Below are 20,647 nucleotides of genomic sequence, written 5' to 3' on the forward strand. Positions count from 1 at the left end.
AACACTTTTTCTCACAGAGAGTTGTGAGTCTGTGGAATTCTCTGCCTCAGAGGGCGGTGGAGGCAGGTTCTCTGGATGCTCTCAAGAGAGAGCTAGATAGGGCTCTTAAAAATAGCGGAGTCAGGGGATATGGGGAGAAGGCAGGAACGGGGTACTGATTGTGGATGATCACATTGAATGGCGGTGCTGGCTCGAAGGGCCGAATGACCTACTCCTGCACCTATTGTCTATTGAAAGGGAAACAAGAGATATAGACAATGATGTAGAGACTGTCAGTCTGAAGAAGGGTCTCGACCCGAAACGTCACCCACTCCTTCTCTTCAGAGATGTTGCCTGTCCCGCTGAGTTACTCCAGCATTTTGTGTCTTATCTTCAACGTTAATGTGCCGGTTCAACAAGCAGTGAGGATGGCAGAGACACGAGAGACTGCAGAGACAAGGAACTGCAGATGTTGGTTTATTTTTTAAAAAGGGTACATAGTGCTGGAGTAACTCAGCGGGCCGGGCAGCATCTCTGGAGATGATGGATAGATAATGTTTCAGGTTGGGGCCCTACTAGATCCTATAAATGCTGAAATCTTGAGCAGGTCAGGCAGCATCTGTGGAGAGAATGGACAAGAGACATTTTGGGTCAGAACCCTGCTTCACATTGTCGGCCTTTAGTTTAGTTTAGTTCTGTTTAGTTTAAAGATACAGTGCGGAAACAGGCCCTTCGGCCCACCGAGTCCGTGCCGACCAATGTTCCCACACATTAACACTACCCTACACACACTAGGGACATTTTTACATCTACAATTAACCTACAAACATGTACTTCTTTGGAGTCTGGGAACAAACTGAAGATCTCTGTGGAATTCTCTGCCTCAGAGGGCGGTGGAGGCAGGTTCTCTGGATGCTTTCAAGAGAGAGCTAGATAGGGCTCTTAATGATAGCGGAGTCAGGGGATATGGGGAGAAGGCAGGAACGGGGTACTGATTGGGGATAATCAGCCATGATCACATTGAATGGCAGTGCTGGCTCAAAGGGCCGAATGGCCTCCTCCTGCACCTATTGTCTATTGTCTGTTGTCTATCTCGGAGAAAACCCAAGCAGGTCACGGGGAGAACGTACAAAGGGTAGATGGACAGCACCCGTAGTCGGGATCGAACCCGGGTCGCTGGCGCTGTAAGCGTTGTACGTCAGCAACTCTACCGCTGTGCCACCGTGCTGCTCTTGACTGCAACAGGACTTTCAGAATCAGGAAAGGAGTAGTAACATTCTTACTTGCCACAACATTAGCGCAACAAAAGCAGAAATAAATACACAGTAAACAATAATCTAATAAATTATCAGTTATACTGGGTAACCAGACTGTGCTACTGTAAGTACGTAATACTTTGTATAGCAACCCGTACAACCCAAAGTCCACATTAGTTTGTGAACAAGACAGAATATTTTTGAGAATGCCTGAGAATATTTTACTCCAGTTCTCGAGCTAGAGGGAGGTCAGATCTGGGGTGTTTAAGAAGGAACTGCAGATGCTGGAAAATCGAAGGTACACAAAAAAGCTGGAGAAACTCAGCGGGTGCAGCAGCATCTATGCAGCAGCAATTTGCCTATTTCCTTCGCTCCATAGATGCTGCTGCACCCGCTGAGTTTCTCCAGCTTTTTTGTGTACCTCAGATCTGGGGTGTTGTGTCGAGGGTCACAAGTTCACAAGTTATAGGAGTAGAATTAGGCCCATCTACGCCATTCAATCATGCCTCCTAATCCCATTTTCCTGCTTTCGGGGAGTTGAAAGGATGTGTGGGGCAAGATTTTAGGGCAAGGAGATGTGTCTCCTTGCCCCATATAAAACATAAAATTATAACTGGACAAGCTAGATGCAGGAAAAATATTCCCGATGTTGGGCGAGTCCAGAACCAGGGGCCACAGTCTTAGAATAAAGGGGAGGTCATTTAAGACTGAGATGAGAAAAAAAAATTTCACCCAGAGAGTTGTGAATTTGTGAAATTCCCTGCCACAGAGGGCAGTGGAGGCCAAGTCACTGGATGGATTTAAGAGAGAGCTATATAGAACTCTTTGGGGCTAGTGGGGTCAAGGGATATGGGGAGAAGGCAGGCACGGGTTATTGATAGGGGATGATCTGCCATGATCACAATGAATGGCGGTGCTGGCTCGAAGGGCCGAATGGCCTCCTCCTGTACCTATTTTCTATCTATGTAAGTCTATGTTACGGGGGGGCCAAAGGGCCTGTTTCCGCGCTGTATCTCTAAAACTAAAAAACAGAAAACTCCTTCACCACTCGAAGGGCCGAAGGGCCTCCTGCTGCACCTATTTTCTATGTTCAACCCCATTCTTCTGCCTTCTCCCCAAAACCTCTGACACCTACACTAATCAAGTATCTATCTATCTCTGCCTTAAATATATCCACCGACTTGGCCTCCACAGCCTTCTGTGACAAGAAGAATTCCACAGATTCACCACCCTCTGACTAAAGACATTTCTCGTCATCCCCTTCCTAAAAGAATGTCCTTTAATTCTGAGGCTATGACCTCTAGTTCTGGACTCCCCCACTAATGGACTCCGAGAGATCTCTTCGATGGTGGGGAGGTCAGTACCTGTGACAGGCCGTACAATGTTTGGTGTACAGTAATCTCAGCTATGACCTTCTATGAATTGGGTTTGGGAGCACTGGGGTTTTCTTTTGGTTTGTTATCAATTAATTGAATGTGTGTTTATATTCTGTTATCTGTGTGCATTGTAATTGCAGGTTTGTTACGTTCCTGTAATCAAGAATTTCAATGTTCCCTTTGTCAGTGCATATGATGATTAAGTACTCTTGATCGCATTGAAATACACAAAATTGCAGAGGGATTAGACAGGAGCATGCAGGAATACTGTTCCCCCCTGAACACAGTTTAGTTTAAGGTAGACGAAAGTGCTGGAGAAACTCAGCGGGTGCAGCAGCATCTATGGAGCGAAGGAAATAGGCAACGTTTCAGGACGAAACATTGCCTATTTCCTTCGCTCCATAGATGCTGCTGCACCCGCTGAGTTTCTCCAGCACTTTTGTCTACCTTTGATTTTCCAGCATCTTCAACAGTTTAGTTGAGTTTAGATAGACACAAAAAGCTGGAGTAACTCAGCGGGTCAGACATCATCTCTGGAGAAAAGGAATGGGTGACGTTTCGGGTCGAGACCCTTCTTCAGACTAACACAGGAACCTTCTGTAATGAAAGTAAGCATGCGGGTACAGCAGGCAGTGAAGAAAGCGAATGGCATGTTGGCCTTCATAACAAGAGGAGTTGAGTATAGGAGCAGAGAGGTCCTTCTGTAGTTGTACAGGGTCCTAGTGCGTCCACACCTGGAGTATTGTGTGCAGTTTTGGTCCCCTAATTTGAGAAAGGACATTCTTGCTATTGAGGGAGTGCAGCGTAGGTTTACAAGGTTAATTCCCAGGATGGTGGGACTGTCATATGCTGAGAGAATGGAGCGGCTGGGCTTGTACACTCTGGTGTTTAGAAGGATGAGAGGGCATCTCATTGAAACATATAAGATTGTTAAGGGCTTGGACACGCTAGAGGCAGGAAACATGTTCCCGATGTTGGGGGAGTCCAGAACCGGGGGCCATTTAGAACGGAGATGTGGAAACACTTTTTCACACAGAGAGTTGTGAGACTGTGGAATTCTCTGCCTCAGAGGGCGGTGGAGGCCGGTTCTCTGGATGCTTTCAAGAGAGAGCTAGATAGGGCTCTTAAAGATAGCGGAGTCAGGGGATATGGGGAGAAGGCAGGATTGTGGATGATCAGCCATGATCACATTGAATGACGGTGCTGGCTTGAAGGGCCGAATGGCCTCCTCCTGCACCCATTGTCTATTGCCTATTGACCCTCTACCCTGCATACCGATCGCTCCCCCTATCCCACCCCCTTTCACATCCCTCCTTTCCCCTTCCACCCATATCCCTCCCTCTCTCCCCCTCTTCTCGCCTTATCTGCCAGCTTTGACATTTCCTTCATCTGGTTTGGGTTAACCCAATATCAGTCTAAAGTTGCCTGCAGGCTCTCGTGTCCAAAGTCCAGCGACATACCTCCAGCACTACATTTCACTCTTCTCCTCTCTCCTTATCTGACAAGTCTTTGTCTCCTATTCACCTTTGCCACTTACTCCACCCATCTGCAAATCAAACGCACCTCAGCTGTATCCACCTATCACTTGCCAATGTTGTCCCTGCTTCCCCCCCACTTCTCCAGCTTTCCCAACCCCCTACAATCAGCCTGAAGAAGTGTCCCGGCCCGAAATGTCGCCCATCCATTCCCTCCACAGACGCTGCCTCACCCGCTGAGTTCCTCCAGCACTTTCTGTTTTTCTCAAGATTCTAGCACCTGCGGTTCCCTCTGCCTTCAGCCGGTTACAGTGGTTGGAGTAGAGGTGTGGACTGTCCGGTGTGCGTCTAGCTGGCCTTTCAGTGATCAGGGACAAGGTCTGTGTATGTTGTACGTTGGAAAGACTCGGGACTGCTGGTCCATTCCCAGAAGGTTCACTTGCAAATTGAATTGGTTGTACGGAGATGACTAGACTGTAAACCAGGATGTAATGTTGAGGCTTTAGAAGGGTCTGGTCAGACCGCATTTGGAACATTGTGAGCAGTTTTGAGCCCCATATCTGAGGAAGCATATACTGGAGTTGGAGAGAGTCCAGAGGAGGTTTTACGAGAATGATCTTGTGCAGGAACGAGTGGGTTAACGTATGATGAATGTTTGATGACACTGGGCCTGTACTCGCTGCAGTTTAGAAGGATGAGGGGGAACCTCATTGAAACATACTGAATAATGAAAGGCTTGGATGTGGAGAGGATGTTTCCACTAATGGGAGTGGAGTGTCTAGGACCAGAGGCCATATCCTCAGAATTAACGAGCGTACGCTGAGAAAGATGAGGAGGAATTTCTTTAGTCAGAGGGTGGTGAATCTGTAGAATTTATTGCCACAGACGGATGTGGAGGGTGTCAATGGATATTTTTAAGGCAGAGATTGACAGATTCTTGATTAGTAAGGGTGTCAGGGCTTATAATAATAATAATAATAAATTTTATTTATGGGCGCCTTTCAAGAGTCTCAAGGACACCTTACAAAAATTGAGCATGTAGAGGAAAAACATGTAAGGGGAATGAAATAAATAGTAGAGACATGACTAGTACACAAATTAAAGACAGAATTCAATACAAAACACAGTATGAGGCAATTAATGCACAGATGAAAAGGGACGGGGACGTGGGGCTAAGGATAGGCAGAGGTGAAGAGATGGGTCTTGAGGCGGGACTGGAAGATGGTGAGGGACACGGAATTGCGGATCAGTTGGGGGAGGGAGTTCCAGAGCCTGGGAGCTGCCCTGGAGAAGGCTCTGTCCCCAAAACTGCGGAGGTTGGACTTGTGGATGGAGAGGAGACCGGCTGATGTGGATCTGAGGGACCGTGAGGGTTGGTAGGGGGAGAGGAGGTCAGTGAGATATGGGGGGGCCAGATGGTGGAGGGCTTTATGGGGAGAAGGCAAGAGAATGGGGTTGAGTGGGAAAGATAGATTAGCCATGATTGAATGGTGGAGTAGACTTTTAGTTTAGTTTGAAGATACAGTGTGGAAACAGGCCCTTCGGTCCATCGAGTCCATGCTGACCAGCGATCATCGCACACTTACACACACTAGGGACAATTTACAATTTTACCTGTACGTCTTTGGAGTGTGGGAGAAAACCGGAGCACCTGGAGAAAACCCACGTGGTCACAGGGAGAACGTACAAACTCCGTACAGACAGCACCCGTGGTCAGGATCGAACCCTGGTCTCTGGCGTTGTAAGGCGGGAACTCTGCCGCTGTGCCACCGTGCTGCCCACTTGATGGGCCGAATAGCCTCATTCTGCTCCTATGTCTGTGGAACACCTGAAGAGCAATGTGTTGTATGTATTGAAGGCAATGCTGGCGTAACTCAACGAGACAGGCAGCATCTCTGGAGAGAAGGAATGGGTGGGACCTTTCGGGTAGAGTTTACATCAATGGACTAAGAAAATACGATCTTCAGCAAACTCTTTCATCTTATATTATGGAACCCTGTGAATTACGAACACAGAGCTTACGTCCAGTGACTTCTGAAGACCCGAAAAGTCACCCATTCCTTCTCTCCAGAGATGCTGCCTGTCCAGCTGAGTTACTCCAGCTTTTTGTGCCTATTTTTGGTTTAAACCAGCATCTGCAGTTCCTTCTTACACACCTCTCCACCGTTACTTCTCCACACAGTTGCACATTGTTCACTACAACTCTGAGAAATACGAGAATATATCGATGGCGATGGACAAGGCGGATGGGCTGGCCGTGATAGGGATTCTGCTAGAGGTATCTGTTCCGTTTCCATTCCTCCCCGCTTCCATATGGTATGAAACTGCACTTGAATGTGTTGGCCCTGCACCTTGCATGAAATGGTATGAAACTGCACTTGAATGTGTTGGCCCTGCACCTTGCATGAAATGGTATGAAACTGCACTTGAATGTGGTGGCCCTGCACCCTGACTCCATCATTGAGGCAGCAGCCCCACTCAGCTAACTCCTCTTCTCTGCTTCAGATTGGGCCCTTCAACCCTGCCTACGACCAGATCTTTAAGCATTTGATAGACATTCAGTATAAAGGTAAGGAGGGGGCCGGGTTGGAAACTGATCTCCACAAAGTGAATCCATGCTTGTTTTCCACTAAGGTGATTTGTAGGAAGGAAATGCAGATGTTTAATGATAGGATCATGAGATTGTAAGTGACAGGAGTAGAATCAGGCCATTTGGCCCATCAAGTCTATTCTGCCATTCAATCATGGCTGATCCATCTATTCCCCCCTGACCCCATTCTCCTGCCTTCTCCCCATAACCTCTGACACCCGTGCACTAATCAACAATCTAATTTGGTGTGATTTACTAATAGTATTAACTATTATCATCCAAATTGTTAGTGTAGAAACAGTTTGAATACGCACACCTCCAGATTCAGGGACAGTTTCTTCCCAGCTGTTATCAGGCAACTTAGCCATCCTATCAACAACTGTACTAATCAAGAATCTATCTATCTCTGCCTTCAATATATCCACTGACTTGACCTCCACAGCCTCCAGTGGCAAATTACACAGATTCACCACCGACTAAAGAAGTTTCTCCTCATGTCCTTCCTAAAAGAACGTTCTTTAATTCTGAAGCTGTGACCTCTAGTCCTAGACTCTCCCACTAGTGGAAACATCCTCTCCACATCCACTCTATCCAAGCCTTTCACTATTCTGCACGTTTCAATGGGGTCCCCCCTCATTCTTCTAAACTCCAGCGAGTACAGGCCCAGTGACGACAAACGCTCAAGCTACATACAAGTACAACAGCTAGTGCAGAGGCAAATGGCCAGAGGGAAGGATGTCGTGTTACAGCGGAATAGAGTTACAGCTCCAGAAAAAAGTCCAGATTTTAAAAATAGATCTCTGTTGTCAAGTTGCATAAAATACCACTTGTTTATCCACAGAAATGACGGTAATTGTCTATACTGAAGATAGACACAAAATGCTGGACTAACTCAGCGGGACAAGCAGCATCTTGGAGAGAAGAAATGGGTGACGTTTCGGGTCGAGACCCTTCTTCAGACCCATAACGTCACCCATTCCTTCCCTCCAGAGATGCTGTCTGCCACGCTGAGTTACTCCAGCATTTTGTGCCTATCCTCCACTCAGACAACCCTGCCTTAACACGATAATTGAGTTGCTTAAAGACCTCATGTGATATAAAGCTATGTTAAGGGGCTGTCCCACTGCGGCGACCTGATCCGCGAGTTCAGAAGAGTGTCGTTGACGTTCAAGCTCGAGGGCACTCACCTGGAAAACCACGAGCTGGATCGACCGACCACACACACACACACACACACACACACACACACACACACACACACACACACACACACACACACACACACACACACACACACACACACACACACACACACACACACACACACACACACATCGCAAATGCGGAGGCCAGGGAAAGCGGGGGAGCGCTGTCTGAAATTCACACCCGCGATGAAGAGGAAAGTAAAAGACGGCTGCACAGTGTACGGTAAGTCCATTAGAGAGCGCAGAGGGGGAGGGGGAGAGAGAAGGGGGAAGAAGGGGGGAGAGAAGGAGTGGAGACACTTTTAAGAAGTATAATAAAGTTTAGCGGGCATTTTACCTACCGGGCCAGTTTTCCTTGGCCCTGAAAACTCCAATGAGCCAATTAAAATGCCTGGTCAGCGAAGGAGGTTGCCTACGGCTGCCCTCGACTGCCTGTAACTACATAGCGACCCCACTCCACTGCACTACGAGTTCAAAAGAACCATGCCGACCAATTTCTACTCGCGGAAAACTTTTCAACATGCTGAACATTTTCCGTGACCTAGCTGAGGCCGGGAGTATGCGGGAACTTCCCTCGAGCATGAAGGAGAGTTCCAGTGACCTCATAGGACCTCATAGGACCTTGTGTCGACCATGCTGCGGGTTTGAGTCAAGGGCAAACTCGTCTAAACTCACAGATTAGGTCGCCGCAGTGTGACAGACCCCTTTACAACATCAAACAAAGCTTTTCCCCGATACCTCAGTACATAAGACAATTAACTACAACTGGACTGGTACAACTGAAATGGGGACAGGGACTAGGGGACTCACACTAACAACATTTCTTTCCCGCAGATGGACACAAAATGCAGGAGTAGTAACTCAGCGCGTCAGGCAGCATCTCACTGAGTTACTCCAGCATTTTGTGTCTATATTTGGTGTAAACCAGCACCTGCAGTTCCTTTTTATTCCATTCTTTCCCACAGGATTTTCAAATATAGTCTTATTTAACATTATTTTTGTTACTGCAAACTAAAAAAAAGAGTATAGCCTCCACGTTTAACAGATTCTTGTTGCAATAGTAGTGATCATTCATCACTTACAGTGGCCAGCTTCAGTCAACGATGTCTGATTACTGCAGGGAGGTTACATGGAAACAATCTAGACTGTTTGTTTCCAAGGCAGCTTTTTTCGTGCTTGTCAATTTCCTAAGTAACTTTTAAATGTGTCTCTAGTTCCCGATAGAAGTTGCATTATATCCAATTCACCTTCTGAAATTGTGCGTTAGAGCAGTACTACCTGCAATTGGTAGTGAGGAAAATGAATAGATGCTGGTTTATGCCTAAGACAGACACAAAATGCTGGAGCCATTCAGCTGGTCAGGCAGCATCCCTGGAGAACACAGATACTGTACAGCGTGGAAACAGGCCCATCGGCCCAATGAGTCTGTGCTGTCCAGCGATCCCTGCACACGAACACTAACCTACACACACGAGAGATCATTTACATCTTTACCCAAGCCAATTAACCTTCAAACCTTTACCTCTTTGGAATGTGGGAGGAAACTAGAGATCTCGGAGAAAACCCACGTAGGTCACGGGGAGAACGTACAAACTCCATACAGACAGCATCTGAGTAACGGCAAGATGTGGACTCAGCACTTCCTGCCTCACCGCCAGCTGTTCCTGACATCAACGCCTCTACTTCCTGAGAAGGTTTAGGAAGTTCGGCATGTCCCCAACAACTCTCACCAACTTCTACAGATGCGCCGTAAAAAGCATTTTATCGGGATGCATCACAGATTGGTTTGGGAACAGCTCCATCCAAGACCGCAAGAAATTGCAGCGAATTGTGGACGCAGCCCAGACCATCACACAAACCAACCTCCCTTCCATTGACTCCATCTACACCTCACGCTGCCTCGGCAAGGCCAGTAGCACCATCAAGGATGAGTCACACCCTGGCCACTACCCCTTCTCCCCTCTCCCATCAGCCAAAAGGTATAGAAGTGTGAAAACGCGCACCTCCATATCCAGGGACAGTTTCTTCCCAGCTGTTATCAGGCAACTGAACCATCCTACCACAACCAGAGAGCAGTCCTGAACAACTATTTACCTTTGGACTATTTTAGATCGGACTTTGCTGGCTTTACCTTGCACTAAACGTTATTCCCTTATCATTTATCTGTACGCCGTAAATGGCTCGATTGTAATCATGTATTGTCTTTCTGCTGACTGGTTAGCACGCAACAAAAGCTTTTCACTGTACCTCGGTACACGTGACAATAAACTAAACTGAACTGAACTGAGAAACCACATCAAGGTCTTTACTTTTTTAGAAGATGGCGGAAATTTGTCATTCCCCAGTGACATGTACCAATGTGCATCATAGAAACTATCAGTCTGAAGAAGGGTCTCGACCCGAAACATCACCCATTCCTTCTTTCTAGAGATGCTTCCTGTCCCGCTGAGCTATTCTAGCTTTTTGTGTCTATCTTCAGTTTAAACCAGCATCTGCAGTTTCTTCCTACACATAGAAACCATCCTATCGTGTTAGGAGTCTTACTTACGTAAGGCCCGTATATACAAGCGTTTGGGAGACGGGAGGTACAGCTTTTCACTGTACCTCGGTACACATGACAATGGTGTACGTGCATGTGACACGTGTATGGAACAAGCTGCCAGAGGAGGTAGTTGAGGCTGGGACTAACCCAACGTTTAAGAAACTGTCAGACAGGTACACGGATAGGACCAAACGCAGGCAGGTGGGACTAGTGTAGCTGGGACATGTTGGCCAGTATGGGCAAGTTGGGCCGAAGGGCCTGTTTCCACACTGTATCACTCTATGCCACTAATACACGAAACTGAAACTGACATGTCGACGTTGATCTTTCGCAGGTCAAAAGATCGTGATCCCGGGATTTGATATACACGACCTCCTGCCAGGCCGACTGGACAAGTATTTCCGGTACAACGGATCACTGACCACCCCTCCATGTTATCCCAGTGTGCAGTGGACAGTGCTGAGAGAGCCAGTGCAGATATCCAGTGAACAGGTAAATATACCCATCGCCCTACATTCCTCTGGCGTTTCCCCGGGTCAGAACCTGAAAGGTTGAGTCCACGAAGGTTGCGCGTCACGGTGGCGCAGCGGTAAAGCTGCTGCCTCACAGCGCCAGAGGCCCGGGTTCGATCCTGACTACGGGTGCTGTCTGTGTGGAGTTTGTACGTTCTCCACGTGACCTGCGTGGGTTTTCTCCGAGATGTTCGGTTTCCTCCCACACTCCAAAGACGTACAGGTTTGTAGGTTAATGGGTTGGGTATAAGTGTATATTGTCCCTAGTGTGTGTAGGATAAGGTTAATGTGCGGGGATCGCTGGTTGGCACGGAGTTAGATAGAGCTCTAGGGGCTAGTGGAGTGAAGGGATATGGGGAGAAGGCAGGCACGGGTTATTGATTGGGGACATCAGCCATGATCACAATGAATGGCGGTGCTGGCTCGAAGGGCCGAATGGCCTCCTCCTGCACCTATTTTCTATCTATGTAAGTCTATGACACGGGGGGGGGGGGGGGGGGGGGGGGGCAAAGGACCTGTTTCCACGCTGTATCTCTAAACTAAAAAACTGAAAACTCCTTCACCACTTGGGCTAAGTCCAGGAGCTCCCTCCCATTCTCCACACAGATGACAGCAGTTCAAGGAGGCAGCTGTTAATCACAATCTCAGCAGGGGTGGGCAATCATTGTGGATGTTGCCAGCAACATAGAGGCCATGGTGACCTGTGAAACAATCTGTGCTGTCACACTAATGTTCTATCTGATTCCTTAGCTACTACCTGTCCCGACCTTCTGTTGGGTGGGGACTCAAATGTTCACCAGAGGGAGACTGGAAAATTGTGCTGACATCATTAGTTTAAAAGTAATATCTCAGTGATACACTCCGCCTTCCTCCCACATGCCCAGCCTGACGACACAAGGATCCCTGGTGTGTAAATGCCCCTGTCCCACTTAGGAAACCTGAACGGAAACCTCTGGAGACTTTGTGCCCCACCCAAGGTTTCCGTGCGGTTCCCGGAGGTTGCAGGTGGTTGCCGGAGGTTGCAGGTGGTGGAAGCAGGTGGGAGACTGACAAAAACCTCCGGGAACCGCACGGAAACCTTGGGTGGGGCACAAAGTCTCCAGAGGATTCCGTTCAGGTTTCCTAAGTGGGACAGGGGCATAAATCGAATTTTCAGCATGGAAACAGGCCCTTCATCCCTTCATCCCATGTCTACCTGAACTAGGTCTCATTACCCGCGTTTGGACACATCTTTCGTCTGTAGAGAGACAGTGTGGAAACAGGCCCTTCGGCCCGACGAGTCCCTGCCGACCATCGATCACCCGTACACCAGCACTATCCTGCACACACTAGGGACAATCTCTAGAATTTTACCAAAGCCAATTAACCTACAAACCCGTATGTGTTTGGAGTGTGGGAGGAAGCTGGAGCACCTGGAGAAAACCCACGCGGTCACGGGGAGAACGTGCAAACTCCGTATAGACAGCACCCGTAGTCAGGATCGAACCCTGGTCTCTGGCGCTGTGAGGCAGCTACTCTACTCCTGCACCACCGTTCCCACCCCCCTAAATCTTCCCTATTCATGTCCACATGTTTATATGTATCCCCTCCACCACTTCCTCTGGCAGCTCTGTGTGAAAAGGTTTCCCCTCACGTTCCCTTGAAATCTTTCCCCCTTCAACTTAAAATTATACCCTCTAATGGGTTAGACTCTCCTACTTTGGGTTAGAATCTGTGGCCATTCACCTTATCTCTGCCCATCATGATTGTGTATTCCTCTGTAAGGTCACCCATCAGCCTCTGACACACTCTCCCAGACTATCCCGCATTATGAGATCATAGACCTACACAGCAAGAGAACAGGCCCTTCGGCCCACCTTGCCCATGCTGACCAAGTTGGTATTCTGTGCTAGTCCCATTTGCCTGCATTTGTCCATAGCCCTTCCTATCCATATATCTGTCCAAAAATCTTTTGAAATCATAATTAGATCCACTTTTATAACCTCCTCTGACAGCTTGTTCCAGACACGGACTGCCCTCTGAGTGAAAAAGTTACCCCTGAAGTCAATAGACAATAGACAACAGGTGCAGGAGTAGGCCATTCGGCCCTTCGAGCCAGCACCGCCATTCAATGTGATCATGGCTAATCATCCCCAATCAGTACCCCGTTCCTGCCTTCTACCCATATCCCCTGACTCCGTTATTTTTAAGAGCCCTATCTAGCTCTCTCTTGAAAGCATCCAGAGAACTGGCCTCCACCGCCCAGAGAATTCCACAGACTCACCACTCTCTGTGAGAAAAAGTGTTTCCTTGTCTCCGTTCTAAATGGCTTACTCTTTATTCTTAAACTGTTGCCCCTGGTTCTGGACTCCCCCAACATCGGGAACATGTTTCCTGCCTCTAGCGTGTCCAAGCCCTTAACAATCTTATATGTTTCAATGAGATTCCCTCTCATCCTTCTAAACTCCAGAGTGTACAAGCCCAGCTGCTCCATTCCCTCAGCATATGACAGTCCCGCCACCCCGGGAATTAAACTTGTAAACCTACGCTGCACTCCCTCAATAGCAAGAATGTCCTTCCTCAAATTAGGGGACCAAAACTGCACACACTACTCCAGGTGTGGTCTCACTAGGGCTCTGTACTACTGCAGAAGGACCTCTTTGCTCCTATATTTGATTCCTCTTGTTACAAAGGCCAACATGCCATTCGCTTACCCTCTGAAACATTTCACCTCTCTGAGAGGATTCTAGTTTTAGAACCTCCAACTCTGGGGAAGAGGCAGTGAGTGTTCACTTTGCGATGCCCCTCGTGATCTAGTCCACCTCAATAAGATCGCCCCTCTGCCTCCAAAGTCCCAGCCTATCCGACCAACCTCTCTCGTAACTGAAGCCTGAAAGTCCAGGTGACCTCCAGGTGAATCTTTTCCGCACCATTTCCACTTACTGACATCCTTGTCTACATCTGGGTGACAGAAACTGCACGCAGTACTCAAAATATGGTCTGACCAATGACTCCAATAACTGTATCATGATGTCCAAACTATTGTACTCAGTAGCATTTCCAATGAAGGGAAGTGTGGCAAAGACCATCGCCACCCTCTTCACCTAAACCACCGCTTTTAAGGAACCATATACCTAAGATCATAAGTGATAGGAGCAGTTAGGCCATTCGGCCCATCAAGTCTACTCCGCCATTCAATCATGGCTGATCTATCTCTCCCTCCTAACCCCATTCTCCTGCCTTCTCCCCATAACCGCTGACACTCGTACTAATCAAGAGTCTATCTATCTCTGCCTTCAATATATCCACTGACAAGGCCTCCACAGCCTTCTGTGGCAAAGAATTCCACAGATTCACCACCCGCTGACTAAAGGAATTCCTCCTTACCTCCTTCTAAAAGAATGTTCTTTAATTCTGAGGCTACGATCTACTGACTCTCCCACTAGTGGAAACATCCTCTCCACATCCACTCTATCCAAGCCTTTCACTATTCTGTAAGTTTCAATGAGGTTCCACCCCCCTCATTCTTCTAAACTCCAGTGAGTACAGGCCCAGTGCCGACAAACACTTATATGTAAACCCACTCTTTTGTGGATCTTCTAGATCTTTCTGTTCTGCAACACTCTCCAGTGCTCGACCATTTACTGTGTGAATCTTTCCCTATTTCAAGACACCGAAGGAAGTGCAACATCTCACACTTGTCACAGTTAAGGGGCTGTCCCACTGTGGCGACCTAATCTGCGAGTTCAGAAGAGTGTCTTCGACCTTCAAGCTCGAGGGCACTCGCCTGGAAAACCTCGAGCTGGATCGACCGACCACACACACACACACACACACACACACACACACACACACACACACACACACACACACACACACACACACACACACACACACACACACACACACACACACACACACACACATCGCAAAGGCGGGGGCCAGGGAAAGCGGGGGAGCGCTGTCTGAAATTCACATCCGTGATGAAGAGGAAGGTAAAAGACGGCTGCACAGTGTACCGTAAGTCCTTTAGACAGCGGGGGGGAGGGGAGTGGAGAGAAGGGGAGAGAGGGGGAGAGAAGGAGAGGGAAGTGGAGAGAAGAGGAGGAGAAGGGGTGGAGACACTTTTAAGAAGCCAGACAACGTTTAATAAAGTTTAGCGGGCATTTTACCTACCGGTCGGTTTTCCTTGGTCCTGAAAACTCCATTGAGCCAATTCAAACGTTATCTTGTACCTAACGCTATCCCTTTTATCATGTATCTGTACACTGTGGATGGCTTGATACATATGACAATAAACCAAACCAAACCGATCCAGACCAAACGATCTCCTGTAACCACAACTGTTTGATCTGCCGCAGCTTCTGGAGCTCGAGAGTGATCTGTACTTCTCCAACAAGGGTGAAGGCAATCAAACAGCATTGGTGGACAATTACAGACACGTCCAGGATCTCGGCGAGAGAGAGGTCTTCATTTCCTTCCAAGGTGAGAGGGCCTCAGGCGTTGGGAGCAAAAGTGGAGAAGTTCATATCATAGCAGCAGAATTAGGCCATTCGGCCCATCAAGCATACTCCACCATGGCTGATCTATCATCCATCTTTCCCTTTCAATCCCATTCTCCTGCCTTCTCCCTATAACCCTCGACATCCTTACAAATCAGTAAGTGATATAGTAAGCGGTTCAGCAGTAGAGTTGCTGCCTTACAGCGCCAGAGACCCATGTTCAATCCTTACCACAGAAGCTGCGGAGGCTAAAGTCAGTGGATATATTTAAGGCAGAGATGGATAGATTCTTGATTAGTACGGGTGTCAGGGGTTATGGGGAGAAGCCAGGAGAATGGGGTTGGGAGGGAGAGATAGATCAGCCATGATTGGATGGCGGAGTAGACTTGATGGGGCTGAATGGCCTAATTCTGCTCCAATAACATGATCTTATGATCTTAGATATACAGTTCCTTGCAAGCGGTGGTTCGGGTGTTCAGGGTGGTGAAGGTGTTTGCCTTCATTGGGGAATGGTACTGGGTACAATAGGTTGGATATCATGATACAGTCGTTGGTGATCAGGGGGGGAGTCAGGGCTGTGTTGAAGGTGGTGTGGGTGGGAGTTACGTCAAGGAGAACCATCTTCGTGTAACAGAGTTACGCAATGCAACAGAGGTGACACGATGGCACAGCGGTAGAGTTACTGCCTCACAGCGCCGGGGATCCGGGATCGATCCCGACTACGGGTGCTGTCTGTACGGAGTTTGTACGTTCTCCCCGTGACCACGTGGGTTTTCTCCGAGATCTGCAGTTTTCTCCCACACTCCAAAGACGTACAGGTTTGTAGGTCAATTGGCTTGGTATAAGTGTAAATTGTCCCTAGTGTGTGTAGGATAGTGTTAGTGTGCGGGGATCACTGGTTGGCGCGGACCCGGTGGGCTAAAGTGCCTGTTTCCGCGCTGTATCTCTAAACTAAAGAGCTATTTGCATGGGCCTTGGCCAAGGGTGCCACGGGCAATCTGTCGGACTAGAGAAGTTTCTCCCAGATCTCACTACTCCAGGTCCCGCCTCAGACAGTGATGCAGATGTTCGGAGTAACGAGGACAGGGCGTGCCATCACCAATAACCATCGAAACTTCCGCCGCCCACAGACATGGGATACCGGCGCTCAAAGCAGTGGGACAGGACGTTCAGGGAAAACATAGAATGGAATGAAACATTTCTTGTAAAGCCAGCGTCGTTGCTGCAAGGCGTTGGTGAGGGTTCTGGTAATTAGTTTCCCAGTAATTGCACCTGCCATTGAGAAATGATGTAATTTCTCAATGCAACTTAATGAATGGGCCTGGACAGAGTGGATGTGGAGAGGATGTTTCCACTGGTGGGAGAGTCTAGGACTAGAGGTCATATCCTTCAGAATTAAAGGACGTTCTTTTAGGAAGGAGTTGAGGAGGAATTTATTTAATCAGAGGGTGGTGAATCTGAGGAATTCTTTGCCACAGAAGGTTGTGGAGGCCAATTCAGTTGTTATATTTAATGCAGAGATAGATTCTTGATTAGTAAGGGCGTCATGTGTAATGGGGAGAAGGCAGGCGAATGGGATTAGTACGGAGAGATACTGTAGATCAGCCATGGTTGAATGGTAGAGGAGACCTGATAGGGCTGAATGGCCTAATTCTACTGTCACTTATGATCTTGTGATCTTATGATCTAATGAATATGTATAGAATGGAGTTTGCCCAAAACCCATTGTATCCTAAATTATATTGAATGAGGCCATTCGGCCCATTGAGTCCGTGATGGCTATCATGCTGATATATTTCAGGACAACACAAGTCTGTTCTCTGAATTCCCCGGTAAAAACAGCTGAGGTTTTCATTCAAGACCTCAGCCATCTCCCCGACTCCACACACAGGCAGCAACACTGGCCCTTAATGGGACCGAGTTAGCTCTTTGCTCTTAGAATACACAGTATCTTTTAGAATTTTCCTTTACCTTATCTTCTAAGGGTGCCTCATGTCCCTTTGTAACTATTTCTGCACGACTCTAGCTTGTTTGTTTTTATTTGTATGTGTGTGCGTGTATATATACTAGACCAAGTGCAGACCCGTTGGGTATGTTCCCCCAACGTGCAGTTGTGGGGGGGGGAGGCGGCATGCAGCGTCACACACACTAACTATCCCCCCCCCCCGCACTCACGCTAATTACCCCCCTTGATATTATATTAATATTATTAATTTGCTCCTTTTACCCCATAACCACCCTATCTACTGATGCATAGCCCCCAACTTGCAGTCACATCTAGAGAGGGAGGGGGGGGGGGGGCGGGGTTAGAGAATGAGGGCAGAGAGAGAAGGGGCAGAGACAGAGAGAGACAGAGACACAGAGAGGGGTAAGAGGGATGGGGGGTGGAGAGGAGGAGAAGAGGGAGGGTGGGTGAGGGGGGAAAGGTAGGGGAGGAGGGGAGGAGAGAGAGAGGGTGAGAGTGAGGGGGAGAGAGAGGGGGTGCTGAGAGGGAGGTGAGGGGGAGAGGTGGGGAGCAGGGAGGGGAGGGTGGAGGGAAGAGGGTAGGGGGTGTAGAGGGGAGGGGGTTTAGGGGAGGAGGGTGGGGGAGGGGATGGAGGGGGGGAGGAGAGAGGGGGAGGAGAGAGGGGGGGAGAGGGTGTGCTGAGAGGGGGGTGAGGTGAGGGGAGGGGGAGAGGTGGGGAGCAGGGAGGGGGAGGGAAGGGGGTAGGGGTGTGTGGAGAGGAGGGGGTTTAGGGGAGGGATGGTGGGGGAGGGGATGGAGGGGAGGAGAGGGAGAAAAAGAGGGGAGGAGAGAGGGGGAGGAGAGGGGGGGAGAGAGGGTGTGCTGAGAGGGAGGTGAGGGGGAGAGGTGGGGTGCAGGGAGGGTGGAGGGAAGGGGGTAGGGGTGTGTGGAGGGGAGGGGGGTTTAGGGGAGGGATGGTGAGGGAGGGGATGGAGGGGAGAAGAGGGGAGAGAGAGAGAGAGGGGGGGGAGAGGAGAGGAAGGGGGAGAGGAGAGGAGAGGGGGAGAGGAGAGGAGAGGGGGGGGGAGGAGAGGAGGGAGGAGAGGAGGGAGGAGAGGGGTAGAGAGACGGGGGGGGGAGAAAGAGAGAGGGATAGGAAGAGAGAGAGATGGGGAGAGAGAGAGAGAGAGAGGGTGCCTTTTTACTTCAACCCAACCATTTGCAGGCAGTGCTTTTTTCCTCAAACTAACCACATTTTCATTTTCAAACCACATTATGGGTACTCACAGCTGTGGAGACATTTGTTCAGTGTCATTCAGAGCTCTGATTGAGGCACACCACTTGCAGAGACTGATTGAGGCACACCACTTCCTGGTTTTATAGTCCCTCCCCCTCCCTCCAGCAGGGGCAGCAGAGAGAATGGGGAATTTTGTAAAAACATTAATATCTCTGTCATTTTACATCGACGGGAAAGATCCTCGGCACACATGCGGCGGAGGGGGGCTCTGAGCGAGGTGGCCAAAAATGACGACCGTAGGTGGCGGCGTTCTCGCGGAAATCGCAGCACAGAAGGCCAAAAGCGGTCAAGAACAGAGATTTAATAATATAGATATATATATATATAGCTGGTGAGAAGGAACGGGTGACGTTTCGGGACAAGACCCTTCTTCAGACTGAAGAAGGGTCTCGACCCGAAACGTCACCCATTCCTTCTCCCCAGAGATGCTGACTGTCCCGCTGTGTTGCTCCAGCTTTTTGTGTCTATCTTCGGTTTAAACCAGTATCTGCAGTTCCTTAATGTTTAAGAAGGAACTGCAGATGCTGGAAAATCAAAGGTACACAAAAAAGCTGGAGAAACTCAGTGGGTGCAGCAGCATCTATGGAGCGAAGGAAATAGGCACCGTTTCGGGCCAAAACCCTTCTTCAGACTGATCGGGGGTGGGGGGGGGCGGGGAGAAGAAAGGAAAAAGGAGGGGCAGGGGGGGATCACAGAGAGGGGGCAGTTAGAGAGAAAGTTGTGAAACTGTCTCCGGAGAGAGGAGGAGAACTTCTTCAAGGTAGGCATACCTTGAAGAGATTTTGCAGTGAAGTATACAAAGTGTTAAGAAGGAACTGCAGATGCTGGGAAATCCTTCTTCCTTTCTTCTCCCCGCCCCACCCCCCCGATCAGTCTGAAGAAGGGTTTCGGCCCGAAACGTTGCCTATTTCCTTCGCTCCATAGATGCTGCTGCACCCGCTGAGTTTCTCCAGTTTCTTTGTGTATCTGCAGTTCCTTCCTATTCACATACACACACACTCACACATATATATATATTTGTGTGTGTATTTTTTTGTGTATATACTAGACCAAGGGGGACCCGTTGGGACCCGTTCAGCCAACGCAATATTCCACCACTCACCTAACTGCGCAGGCGCGGCTCTTACACTCCCGTCCCCTCCTCTTCACCCCCCACTTCTCTCCCCTCTCCTCCACTCCATCCCTCACCTCTCCCTCCCTCTCCTTTTTCCTACCCTCAGTCATTCCTTCCCTCACCTCTCCCCTGTCGCATTCCCCCACTAAACACAATGTTTAAATGACATTTCTCCTCCCCTCTCCCATTCCCTCTCTCTCCTTACAGCAATGTAGCAAATCTCTCATTGCACTGGGTGGAACACTGTAGATGGGCAGTTTATGTAAATGAGATCACATAATGATAATAATAATAATAATAATACATTTTATTTATGGGCGCCTTTCAAGAGTCTCAAGGACACCTTACAAAAATTGAGCATGTAGAGGAAAAACATGTAAGGGGAATGAAATAAATAGTAGAGACATGACTAGTACACAAAGTAAAGACAGAATTCAATACAAAACACAGTATGAGGCAATTAATGCACAGATGAAAAGGGAGGGGGACGTGGGGCTAAGGATAGGCAGAGGTGAAGAGATGGGTCTTGAGGCGGGACTGGAAGATGGTGAGGGACACGGAATTGCGGATCAGTTGGGGGAGGGAGTTCCAGCGCCTGGGAGCTGCCCTGGAGAAGGCTCTGTCCCCAAAACTGCGGAGGTTGGACTTGTGGATGGAGAGGAGACCGGCTGATGTGGATCTGAGGGACCGTGAGGGTTGGTAGGGGGAGAGGAGGTCAATGAGATGTGGGGGGGCCAGATGGTGGAGGGCTTTGTAGGTGAGGACCAGGATTTTGTAGGTGATCCGGTGGGAGATGGGAAGCCAGTGAAGTTGTTTGAGGACTGGAGTGATGCGATGCCAGGATTTGGTATGGGTGATGAGTCGGGCGGCTGCGT

At 48.8% G+C, this 20,647-nt stretch overlaps 1 protein-coding gene across 1 annotated transcript in view; it reads left to right on the plus strand.

Moving 5' to 3' along the window:
- Window positions 1-20,647, plus strand: part of ca12 (carbonic anhydrase 12) — a 50,575-nt gene that overhangs the window by 14,413 nt on the left and 15,515 nt on the right. Inside the window, exons 5-8 of the mRNA XM_033014764.1 lie at window positions 6,269-6,364; window positions 6,592-6,655; window positions 10,758-10,915; window positions 15,276-15,399. Coding sequence (XP_032870655.1) covers window positions 6,269-6,364; window positions 6,592-6,655; window positions 10,758-10,915; window positions 15,276-15,399 — 442 coding nt within the window. The remainder of the gene's footprint in view (window positions 1-6,268; window positions 6,365-6,591; window positions 6,656-10,757; window positions 10,916-15,275; window positions 15,400-20,647) is intronic.

The sequence above is a fragment of the Amblyraja radiata genome, chromosome X (assembly GCF_010909765.2).
Source record: "Amblyraja radiata isolate CabotCenter1 chromosome X, sAmbRad1.1.pri, whole genome shotgun sequence".
NCBI classification, from domain to species: domain Eukaryota; kingdom Metazoa; phylum Chordata; class Chondrichthyes; order Rajiformes; family Rajidae; genus Amblyraja; species Amblyraja radiata.